General features: G+C 28.3%; 1 protein-coding gene across 1 annotated transcript in view; it reads left to right on the forward strand.

The window, feature by feature from the left end:
• Nucleotides 1-11,152, forward strand: part of LOC122268427 (synaptogenesis protein syg-2) — an 81,662-nt gene extending 70,510 nt beyond the window's left edge. The window contains exons 13-17 of the mRNA XM_071177307.1: nucleotides 267-297; nucleotides 1,823-1,896; nucleotides 5,013-5,128; nucleotides 7,967-8,145; nucleotides 11,039-11,152. Of these exons, the coding sequence (XP_071033408.1) occupies nucleotides 267-297; nucleotides 1,823-1,896; nucleotides 5,013-5,128; nucleotides 7,967-7,999 (254 nt within the window). The 3' untranslated portion in view covers nucleotides 8,000-8,145; nucleotides 11,039-11,152. The remainder of the gene's footprint in view (nucleotides 1-266; nucleotides 298-1,822; nucleotides 1,897-5,012; nucleotides 5,129-7,966; nucleotides 8,146-11,038) is intronic.
• The last annotated feature ends 1,993 nt before the right edge of the window (nucleotides 11,153-13,145 follow it).

The raw sequence follows: 13,145 nt of genomic DNA on the forward strand, positions 1-13,145 counted from the left end.
GACAAACTATTATGCCTTTCAGCAGTGGGGGGGAATACTCTTTCCGGCGTGTCATTGGAGCAAGGCTGTTCAGACTTAACCATATTGATAAATGCGTAGGTTTTATTGTTCCCGAAACTGTAAGGGATAAATATTTCTTTTTAGAATTTTTTGGTTTTATGGAGATTGTGTAGTTTAGCCAATCTGTGATTCGAAACAATATATTTCAATTTATGTTTCAAATAAAAACTGATATTTTAATATTAATCATACCTGTTTTTTTTCAGTACGAGTTCCTCAAAATGAAGTTATAGAAAAGTAAGATTTACTTCCAATTTCTTAATTTTGTTCTGTCAGTTCATAATTAAATTATTTTATTTAAATGCCGTTAATAATAATAAAAAAAATTTTGCAATTCTCATCGAAAACCTTATTAATTTTTAATCTATTTCAATACTTTTTTTAAAATTTCAGAAATTATGTTAGCCTTAATTTTTTTTACAAAATGTTACTTTTAAAAATTCAAACTGCTGTAAAGAAGATATTTTATAGGCGGGTAAGGCTATTTAACCCCAAAAAAAGTTTTTCTTTTGCATCTTTTTTTACAGTGTAAAGTTCAAAAATATTACTGTCCAGTGGTCTCTATATTTCGATAGACAAAAATACAAATCCGTCAAAAAAAGTAACTATGTGAAGTAACTATGTAAGTAAAAGTAAGTTTGATAACTGAAAATATGTTTTTGTGTCTTATTCTGTAAATTAATTAACATTTCAAAATAAACAATTTGCCTATACGAAATTGTTCTTTTGAACCATTATGATCTGCACTTATTTTGCAAATATCCGATCATTAGAAGAAAAAGTATTTAGAGTTGCATCTTTATTTTGCGCACTGTACAGGTAGTACAGTCGCTGGCCAAATTATTAGATGTACTATAAGATTCTATGTAAAATCTTAGTTATCATGTGATACTATACACTCTTATTTTTTTTAACGCGGCTGAAACCGGTTTGCACTTGTTTATGTTCGTGTATCAATTGATTAACGTAATGCAATACGTTGAAAATTAATACAAATAGGGAGTATATTAAAAATCTCCCGTATAAAAACCTATTACACGCATGTTTAAATATAAAAGTATTGCCTATAAACTCGTACAAAACATGCAAGTATTAAAACACTACAGTGTGTCTAATAATTTGGTCTAATTATTATAATATACTAATAGAATACCTAATATAATAAATATTCTATATTTATATAATATATCGTCTAATTTATTCAATTGTCGAATTTATATTATGTATCGTCTAATTTAAGCAATTGATATACGAACATAAGCAAGTGCAAACCGGTTTTAGTCGTGTAAAAACAATACAGATGTATAGTATCACCTGATAATCGAGATTTTGCATAGAATATTACAGTGCATCTAATAATTTGGCCAGAGACTGTATAATTATTACGCATTTCAAATATTTATTATATTTTGTAAAGCAATACGATTAACAAAATAATTTACGTTTAATAAAATGTAAAACAACATTTATGAATTGAAAAATATTATCTTCAAGTTTGCAATTGATTGATTTGAGATGACTATAATTTATTCATGAATTTCAATCATAAATAATGTCATACAATCACATAAATAGATAAAAAATACTGACCTCTATTTCATTGATGTAACTTCCTAAATTCTTTTTAGAACAGATGTTCCAAATCCTTAATTTTATAAAACACACATAATAATTATTTGTTTTTTTAAGTCGACATCACAAATAGTTTTGGTGTAAAATGCGTTAAATGGATTTATATACTAATTTATTGTTTATTTTTCAGAAGTCCAAAACCAACGAGTTTTTTTATTCATGAAAACAGTCCATATTCCTATCATTCAACTGAAGTTTCAGCAGGTATGTAAACAAATGTTTTTTATTTATGTCTGTAAAAACATTCCATACGAAATAACGTCGTCAAAACTTTTCAAAACGAATTTTTTTTATACTTTTAGTATTTTATATTAATGAGAGCTTTTCTCTTAAAGTAACACAATGAAATGAAAAATATTTGTTACTATTATTCCAATGTGTTTAGACTATCAAATTTGAGAAATGAAATTAAGGTCAAAATACAAATCGCAACTAATTTTTTCGTAGTAAAAACGGACACTTAAGAAAATAGTTTACTGTATAAATGAATTCTTCACAAAGTATTTTATCATAAAAACAGACCTATAAAATGAAAGAATTTTGTTACTATTACTTAAATGTGTTTCAATTATCAAATTTGGGAAATGAATTTAAGGTCAAAAGGACATCTCGCGACTAATTTTATCGTAGTAAAAACGGGCTCTTTAGAAAATAGTTTATTGTAAAATCGAATTCTTCACAAATTATTTTATCTTAAAAACAAACTCTTTCAAATATATTTTATCATAAACACGGACTATTTACAAAATATTATATCTAAAATAAAAAAATATTATATCTAAAATCAAAGAATAATTTATTAACACTTAATGAACAATTCCTTTTCAAAAATCGAGTGAGTTAATGACGACTAAACTTTAAAGTAAAACTTATTTTAATTAAATAAGTTCTGCTTTAAGTAAAGATAAAATAAACAAGTTTAGAACTGAATAGCTTTTAAATTCTTGAAACATACATTTATTTTTGTATAACAAAGGCTAGAAATAATTTTTACACATTCACATAAAAGGAACTTGACATGAATGCTATTCTACTATAATTTTAGATTCAGAAAATGAGCAAATATTTTTAAAAATTAACAACAGGATTTTTTACAAAAATTCTGAATAGATCCCTAGTTCTTATAATACATGATATAAAAAGAAAGCAAACCCACTTCGAACAATTAAGGGTAGATACTCCAAATTCCACTTTGCATTTACATTTTTATATTATTTTTAAATAATCATTTTTTTTTTCAATTTCAATTCCAATAAACCAAGGCTCCGGTTCAGAAACATAGGTTATGAGATAAGGAGTTTTTTTTAAAAAAAATATTCCTTGACATTTTCAAACCTTTAAATTTAATCTTAAAAAAAAACAATATTTTAAGAGTATTTTCTTAAACTTAAGCCACTCGGAGTAAAACTCTGGGAGAAAGAGCGAGAGGATGTAGAGATTCTTGTCGGTAGGATCGATTGGCTGAAAACGAAAAATGGATTGTCAGATAACTCCATTTCGAAAATCGTTGAGCACAATTGATCAAAAAAGCTAATGCACCTTATCTTATTTAAATTGTGTACAGTTACGTAGAAATTGAACAAGTGGACAAATATTTTTTTTTTCTTTGACAACAATTGACTTCAAATTATTTCGCATTTTTTTTATTTACTTATTTTATTGTTACATACCAATAACACTAAACTCAACTGCAAAAGGCGTGGCATAGTAGTAGTACCTGTTATCGTATAAAAGATAACTCCGATCCGGAATTTGTGGAATATTATTTGGAACAAATAATGACGTCAGAACTACGATGATTGCAAATCTGTGGAGTCAAAAGCCGGAATTTTTTATTTTATAACAGTCGTTGAACAGCCGACCCAATTTAGGGTTTGCGACTGCTAATATTCAACTCCGTAGCCTTGTAGTTTTAAACCCAATCCAGAAGACAAGAGAACTCCTGGATCACTACCCCCAGAGGTATGATTTGTTAAGGGAACATGGAGGACTATGTAACCTGACAGATTTGATGTGCATCAGTCACCATTTACTACACGGGGAGTCTTCGGAAAGCGGGGATCGAACCCATAACCTCTTGGACCTGGGTCTAGTGCCCTACCAACCAAGCTATCCCAGCCCTAAAAGCCAGAACTTATTTACGAACTACGAAAAGAATGCAGACTACATTTATGAAAGTATATGTCATAGACATAGACTAATTTAAAAATTGACCTCCTTGCAATGTGCCAAGATTAATGGGAAAATTTTCAGTGTTTTCTAATTTGCTCTATATTTTTAGGTTAGACTGTTTTCGAAAAAAATATTGACTAATTTGCATATGTTTATTGCATTATACCTTTATTAAGGAAATTACGTCATGGCAATTCTGTGTCAATTGCAAAATACCTTAAATGATTCAGACGCATTCCCTGATTAGCCTGAAGTTTTGTGGATATTCTGCAATAAATATAAAACGTTTTAGGCAGATTATAAAATGCGCTAGATACTTATCCCATTATGGAAAAGAAGAGTGGCTGGTTGCGTAAATCTATTAATTTAGCATACGGTATTAGTCTAGACATGCTTTAAATGAAAGCACAGTTTTTTTAAAAAAGGGAAAAAGGAATTTTTTCATTTCCTTTTTCCCTTACAGTAGAATATAGAAAATAAATAATGGATATTATTGTTCCATTTGGCGATACTAAACTGTAAGTGAAATGTGATGCTAATATATATATATATACAGTTAAATTTCGAATAAACAGAGTATTAGTGCAAACTGATAATTTGAGATGAATTTAAAATTATAAGATAAATTATTACTATTCCTTCAGATTATATTGATCTAGACATAGTTTAAAGAAAAGCACAGCTGTTTAAAAATAAAAGAAAAACTATATTTTTCCCTTACAGAAGAATTTAGTAAATAAATAAAGTATATTATTGTTCCATTTGGCGATACTAAGCTGTAAGTGAAGTGTGATGCCAATATATAGAATTAAATTTCGAGAGTATTAGTTCAAATCGATGTACTGAGATGAGTTTGAAATTATAATATAAATTATTACTTTTCTTTTAGAATATATTGATCTAGGCATAGTTTAAATAAAAGCACAGTTGTTTAAAAAAAAGGAAAAATGATTTTTTCTTTCATTTCCTTTTCCCCTTACAGTGGAATTTAGAAAATAAATAAAGTATATTATTGTTTCATTTGGCGATGCTAAGCTGTAAGTGAAGTGTGATGCTAATATAAACAATTAAATTTCGAGAGTATTAGTTCAAACTGATATACTGAGATGAATTTAAAATTATAATATAAATTGTTACTTTTCTTTCAGAATATATTGATCTAACGACAAAAACTTCTCCTGAATTTCTGTATGAAACGTCAATTGTTAAAAAATCAGTTCAATATGAGATAAGCATGTGTAAGCCATGCATACAAGAAGAAGAGGTAATAAACATTTGAATTGAAACTTTAAGATTTTATTGTTTATTTCTGGCAATTGCCAACAGTAGAAGATATTTGAGTTATTCATTCCTAATTTTTCATCTCAGAAACAACCCACGTAGCATAAAAGGGCAAATAAACGTTGAAAATACGTTAGAAAGTTATAAGGTTATGGACTTAGAGTTAAAATTACGTCAATTTTAACGTTAGTACGTTATAAGATTTTGGACTTGACACAAAATTGACATAATTTTAACGTTATGATTTTCACCCTTGGATCATTTGTTAAAATGTATACCTGTTTTACCTTTAAATATTTCGTTAAAAATACGTACTAAAAGTACGCTATTTTAGCGTGCATATTTTTCGACAGTTTTTTAAAAACGCTTTATTTCGAAAATTTACGTCTTGTTGCATAGTCATATTTACGTTAATTTGTTGCGATTATAAACGTAAATTCAACGGTAAAAATGTTTCGATAAGAAAAACAAAAATAGTTTTCTTTTTAGCTATTTCGTAAAGTAGTTCGATAGACGAAAGATGTTTCTGCATGCAGTGATTTACCTGTTTGTTTTTTTAAATTTCTTTTCCACGAATAATGTTTTTAACATCGGCTTTGCTTTTTCAGCATATGTGATTAGGTATCAAAAAAAGGTTTATTTTTGTTAGAAGTGTGATAACACAATAAAATAAGTATTTTTTTACACACTGAAAGAAAAATAAGATACGAAAATAATATGCAAACTTTTATTTACCGAAGCTTTGAAACACATATTTTTCCTTGAATACTTTTTTTAAAAATTTAAACCATCAAAATAAGATGCTGTATGTGTTAAATGGTGACTAAATAAAGGAAATTTTATTTTTATTACATCTTCGCATTTTCAAATTTTTACAAACTGTGTGAAATCATTTATTAAAAATTACCTTAACTAATACGGACTACTTTTCTGTACCTTATACTACAATATTTCCCACCATGGGGATCATTAATTAGTAAATTAGTATTCAAACAAAAGAACAAACTAAAAAAACGGTAAGGAACTCCTTGAATCAATTTGACACTTAGAGACATTTCGTTTCTAATTATCCCATTTCAACCCTTTTCTTATTTTCCACCATTCTTACAATTTCTTTGTTTTTGGTCCTGCAATCCTGACTATAGTTTGTCTTCGGTAAGAACTCCCCCGTCACAAAGTCTGAAGCCGTCTGCTGCTATGAAAACAAGAATAGCGCATTTCAGGGAGGGTAGCTTCTCTACACTCCAGGGCTAACACAATTGACGGAAGAAAAAGATTCACTTTCTCACTCCGACCCGACCTTAAACATGCCCTAAACATTGATCCCACATCTCTACTTTAAATAGTTATACCTCGTTACCATAGTCACCGCCACAGGCCAGACGAATGGCTAGCGGAGTTCTTACTTTAGACCAGGGATGGCGAACCAATGGCACGCGTGCCATTTACGGCACGAGAAACACTATTTTGGGCACGCCACCGATCACAATTGTTATTACACTATGAATTGTTATTACACAAATGTTATTACACTATGAAGCATATTTAACAATTAAATTAAAATTCACAAAAAAAACAAAATAATAAGCAATTATTAATAAAAAAATTAACAATTAATGCTAAAAAAACAATTAACAACCATAAAAAGCAAGCTGACAATAAATAACTAGCAACAAAAAAAAATTAACAGTTCCGCTTAAACTAACATCTTACAACCTAATATAAGTTATTTGTCATCGAATCTACAGCAACAGAAGTCACACTGATGTTACTTTAAATTGTTTTAAGACTTGGCAAAATGTATTTTTTTTTCAATGTAAATAAAGAGTTTTGAGTTGATAGTATTTAGTATTATTATTTTCCCAATAATCACGAAGTGAAAATTATTTGACGGCACGTCTATGACCTCATTAAACAATTTTTTTAGAAAAAATGGCACTTTGGTGTCTAAAGGTTCGCCACCCCTGCTTTAGACAAACTATAGTGATAATTTGATACCATTGTTTTTATTCTTATATTACTCATATATTTACTCGTGATTTCTAACATATATATTCTTGTCTTGGAGTCCAAGAATGTGTAAAGACAACAGTTGCAGAACAACTTACAAATTTATATTTATAAATACTTACTTACAAATACTTATATACTTGTTTATACTTAGACATAATGAGTATACCGGTTATAATCCCTTTACTATATAGAAATAGGAGAATATGCTAGTGATTAAGTATTGCTTAATAAACATTTCTTTTACTTTTACATCAACAAGTTAAAATTTATGATTTTGAATAAGTTAATAAAAATATTTTTCAATGGAGTTTAAAGGAAAATTACAATAACTGTAGATCGTTCACCAGGAGTTGGCACTTGGCACCGCCTTCGTCACGTGATATCCGACTGTACTATTTCGCTATTTTTGGGAGAAGGATGTGGACAATCCTGAAAAAGGTTGCTATTTGGCGTTCGTAGGAAAAAAATATTAATTTCGCAATCTTTATGTGCATTTTTTTAATATTAAATATTTCATAAATTTGATGATATTTCTCACTTTTGAGTGAATAGTTTTGTTTTCCCAGCAAAATGTCTCAAAAAGCACAAAGTTTTAAAATTAAAATATATTTATTTGGCTAGAGTAATGAAAGGTATAATAGAGTTAGCTGTTTGCGTTTGGCAAGCATTAAGGGTTGTCTCTATTTCAAGTGCAGAGATGTTTTTCCTCTTACTTCCGCTCTGAAATGAACTCAGTATCCTAGGAGGTGGAGCCAAGTGCCAACTCCTGGTAAACGAACTAGATATACATTTATATTAAATCTTTCAGAGTGAAGAGGTTGCTGATCATAGCAGGGAGTGATAAGAACACATCTACTCATCAATCATCATCATGAGATCTAACTTTTATCTTATCTATTGTATTATCAGTGGGCTTGTTACAGAAAGAGAGAGAGGGAGAGCTGTTGGAATCGAATTATATTTAAAATTTTCTACATTTTTTTAAAGGTACCATAATTTTGTTTTATCTTAGTGCAACATTAAAAATAAATGTGCTAACTCATTTATTTTTACTGTTTTATGATTTCCTGTGACAGAATTTTTTCAAGCTTTCTGCTACAATTCTTTCTAGTACTAATACCTTTCTGAGAGACATTTTTAATAGTGGCAAAGATATATGCTACTAATTTAAAGTAACAGAATCGCTTTCTGTTTTCATGAAACTCCTTCATGTTTAGAGAAGAATAGTATTTTTTTTAAAATATAAGTATAAAAAAAATACATATTCTAATATTACTGTTGATAATCTCCTGTTCCAAAAAAATATTTTTATAGTTGGCCTTTTTTAAAATTTCGCTATTTGAAATTACTTTTCATAATATCAATCTGAAATTCAGGAAAATCATCGCGATTTTTTTTATTCTCAAAAGAAAGCAGAAAAGAAATCACTAGCGTTTTTTACCACCTCCAAGAAATGTATTTTTTGAATATAATGTAGCAGAAAAGGGAAAAAAAGTCCTGCAGATAAAGAAACCTAAACTTCGTTGCTTCCCAAATAAAAAATCTTACTGCAGAAACTTCCACGGGGATTATAATATACGTTAATTATAATATGCACCCTTTTACCTTTCTAATAGCTGTAGTTATAATTTTAAAAAAAGGGGTTTTAGGTATAGTAGAGTGGTTATGCTTAGCAAGATAAACCTTTTATGCTTACGACTGCTCACTCATTAAATATTTTAATTTTCAGTACACTTGTGCCCATGCAAAAAAGAAATTTCACCCGCTATTTAATATTAATACATTTGTGTTTTATATAACAAGACTGATTTTTATATTAAAATACTATTGTTGATTTATTCTGATATTATTATATTGTTTGGAAACTGCATTCAATGACATTTAAATAGCAGCTATCATTTTACATCTACTTGATGAAGATCAAAACTTTGTACCATGATTAATTTTTTTTTAATAACCACTGTTATCCGCTAGTATTTTCTAACATTTCTACTTTAATCCAAAAGTTTCTTCTTTTCAGAAAACGTCAAAAAGCTAATAGTAAATCAGGAATTACCTAAGTAAAAATTTCCGTTGGTTTTCCATTGATAGTCCAACATAATCATGATGGTAACCATCCATGATTCCATCATGAACCATTATATTTTTTGATGGTAACCAGCATAAGTAACCATCACCTCAATGTAGGAATTTGAACTGATCGATGATGGTCCAACATAAGAATAGCATTTTGTTTTGATAGTTTGTACATGTTGACCCATCACGATTTTGTCATCATAATGTCTTAGAAATCAAAAGTTGGATCGATCATGAACAACCATCATCATAATGTTGGAATTCGGAAAAATTTATGATGGTTCAAAATAGAAGAAAGCCAAATTGTTTTGATGGTATATTCTTGAGAACTGACAAGAATTCCCATTAAATCTTTAGGGAAATGCATAGTTGGAACCATCATGAACCAACACGAATTGTTGGTCCATGAGAGTCAAACTTCTCCTGATGGTTAACCATCATAGTATTGAAGTATCATTTTCGTCATGAAGTGATGGAAGTTTGTTGGCATATCAAAAACCAATACCATCAAATGATGTTGGACCATCTTGATTAACACTGAAACCAACATAAACCATCAAAATTTTTTGATGGGACCGACAAGAATTTTGACTTTGTTATTAATAAGTCCTTTTTTGAGCATTTAAAAATTACATTTATTAACATTTATATAAGCATTCTTATTATTAATTAATTACTATATATATAAAAAATAACAGCTTTTAATTAAAAGGATTAAATGCAATTTAAAATTAATGGATTAAGACAGACTAAGATTAGAAATTATTGAAGATTAGTCTTTATTGAGTGTTATATGAGGCAATTTAAATTTTTTTTAAGAAATATGTATTTATTTTTAAAAAAAACTGCAAAACGATGTATCAGAAACCTGTTGCAGAAATAGTTTTTTTAATATATATTCCTAGGTTAACTTAATGTAAAGTTATTAATGGTCGATAATAAAATGAATTGTTAAAGAATTAAATGCATTAAATAACATTACAGTATTTACATCAGTAATTAATGAATCAAGCATGAGTTAAAATAAATCAATTTAATTGAATTAATTAGAAATTCAATTAAAAAAATGCAGTCAGAAAAGGAAAACAGGCATGAGAGTTTTGGTTTTTGTTTAAAAAATTCCAACAGTTTTGTCTAACAAAATTTTCTTTAAAATTGTATATACGTTAAAATAATAAAATGTTTCCTCATTTAAGAAATTCTATTCAGAAAGAAAAATTGTTTTACTTTCTCCCTATAAACAAAGAGAAAATTATTTGTCCGGAATTTCCATATTTATTCAGTAACTAATTTTCAGTAGTTTTCATTCAGTAGTTCAGTAGTTTTTTATTCAGTAACTAATTTTTAAATAAATTTGGTTTCATTTTATTCTTTGAAAAATGTAACATTGAGCTAAGTTAGTGAATTCTAAATTTTAAGTTTATTAATATTTTCCGAACAAGATTTTTTAAAATTTAAAAAAAAAGTTTTAACATATGAAGAGTTTTATTACTTAAAAGTTTGTAACAAATGTAACAAATATATATTAAAATGAGTAATATAAAACAAAAATTATTAAATTTTTTAAATTAGTTTTTGAATAAATAAGGGTATTCTGGGCTCATTATTTCTCTGCAGCTTAACATGGATGTAATTTTTTTTTTCAATATGAAGGCGTCCTGAAAAATATAACTTTGTTTGATATTTATGAAATAACAAAATACTGCAAAATAGCATTATAAACTTAAATAAAAATTATTTAAAAGAAATAGTTTATATTTTTTAGTGAAAATCTGAAGTTAATTGTAAATTTGATTTATTTTAGATATAATGAATGATGCTGAATGAACATCTACAAGGAGAATGTATAAAGAGTTGCCTTTGTTTGAAAATTTTATTTTTCTATAAAGATGTGTAAATAAATTGTGTTAGAAATCTCCTTAAATCATTCATCACAAGTATATAGTTATTTAATCACTTCGGGATATAATTATTACTAAAAAAACTGACAATTTAATACAGTGAATTGATGTAAAAGTTTTCGCAACATGCTTATTATTGCTAAATACACTATTAGCTATAGCATAGCTCAAATTGAATGCATTCTGTCGTTTATGTATTAAAATTCGAACTAATTTATGTGCTAACAAAAATTATTAAAAACCACGAGAATTATATTCTATTATGGAATAACTATTATTATTTATTGAAAAATTTATGATCAATATGATTTAATGTTGTAATTTTGAATCTTATAAAGCTTCGTAAGCTTTTATTTATTTGAAAATTTTAGAAGTTTTAAGGTTTTATAAAGAAAACAATATTTGAGTTTGTCAGAAATAATATAAATTTAACCAAAATATATAAATCTGCATTTTATACTTTCAAATATTTAATGAATTTGTTGTCACGAGGTTAAGAAAACATTACTGAAATTCGAAACTGCATGGTTCACATTTTGTCTCAGTAATTCCTTCTAAGCAATTATAAAAATCGAAGATAACTCCAAAGATAGACTAGTTGGATCAAAGATAATTAAAATCAGCTTTTGCGAGGAATTATGATTCATTTTCTGTAATTCTGTTCAGTAATTTTTGAAATGCAAGAACTTTAAACTTTTACATAATTTTAAATGAGAAAATGAACAATTCGGACAAAATCAGGTAAATAGTTCTTTAGAAATAAAAACTTCAAACTACATTTATTAAAAAAGTTTAATTAGTTAGTAAGTTTCTGAGCTATAAACTCATTTATTGTCGTCTTTTAAATTCAAATAATTTCAAATGAGGCCTTAAACTTAAAAAAAATAGAATCATTATTAAATGAAAAATTACAGAAAATTACATGAACTTTACTATTACGAAGTTATTTTCCAGATTGCATCAACACTCACACTTTGACAGTTACGATTCCAAATATTTACTTATGTTTATTCAAAGAAAGTACGCTTTTGGACATGATTTTGCCCTTACTAAATAATTATCGCAAATTAATTAGTAAATTAAGTCAGCACATTAAGCAATTAAAATTGCCTTTTAGAATGTTACTACAGTTCCTAGCCACATTATTAGACTCACTATAAGATTCTATGTAAAATCTTAATTATCAGTGATACTATACAGCTTTATTGTTTTTACGCTGCTGAAACCGGTTTGTACTTGTTTACATTGGTGTATCAATAGATTAACATTGCAATGTAATACGTTAAAAATAAATACAAATGGGATGTATATAAAAATGTCCTGAATAAAAACCCATTACATATGTTTAAATATAAAAGTACTGAATATAAACTCGGTCAAAACATGTAATTATTAAAAAACTACAGTGAGTCTAATAAATTGGTCTAATTATTATAATATACTAATATAATACCTGATATAATTAATCTTCTATATTTATTTAATTTACCGTCTAATCCAATCCTCTAATTTTACCTATTTATATACGAACGTAAACAAGTGCAAACCGGTTGCTGTCGCGAAAAAACAATAAAGCTGTATAGTATCACCTGATAATTAAGATTTTGCATAGAATCTTATAGTTTGTCTAATAATTTGACCAGGGACTGAATCTGCTCAGAAAATCAAAAGTTGTTACGCGTTTTTGCTTCCTCCACATGTCCCGCAGTGGACTGATCGTTAAGACACGGTTCCCAGCAGATCACCGAAGTCAAGCATCACTGGCAGCGGTCAGTGTGCGGGTGGGTGACCACTTGGATCAGCCTGCGTAGGGACCGAGGGTGTGCGGTATTGGTCCTCGTTAAACTGTTCTACCGTAAAGTGCTCGACTTCGCGTGTAGGTCGTCGGGCTGCCGAAGCGGGGGTGCCATCCCCTCCGCAGAGGATCAAAATTGTGATGGCATGTCTTCGGATCATCCTCAGGGATGTTTCCCAGACCGTCGCCAATAGCCCATTGTGCAGCTCTAGTGC

The sequence above is a fragment of the Parasteatoda tepidariorum genome, chromosome 1 (genome assembly GCF_043381705.1).
Source record: "Parasteatoda tepidariorum isolate YZ-2023 chromosome 1, CAS_Ptep_4.0, whole genome shotgun sequence".
Lineage (NCBI taxonomy): Eukaryota > Metazoa > Arthropoda > Arachnida > Araneae > Theridiidae > Parasteatoda > Parasteatoda tepidariorum.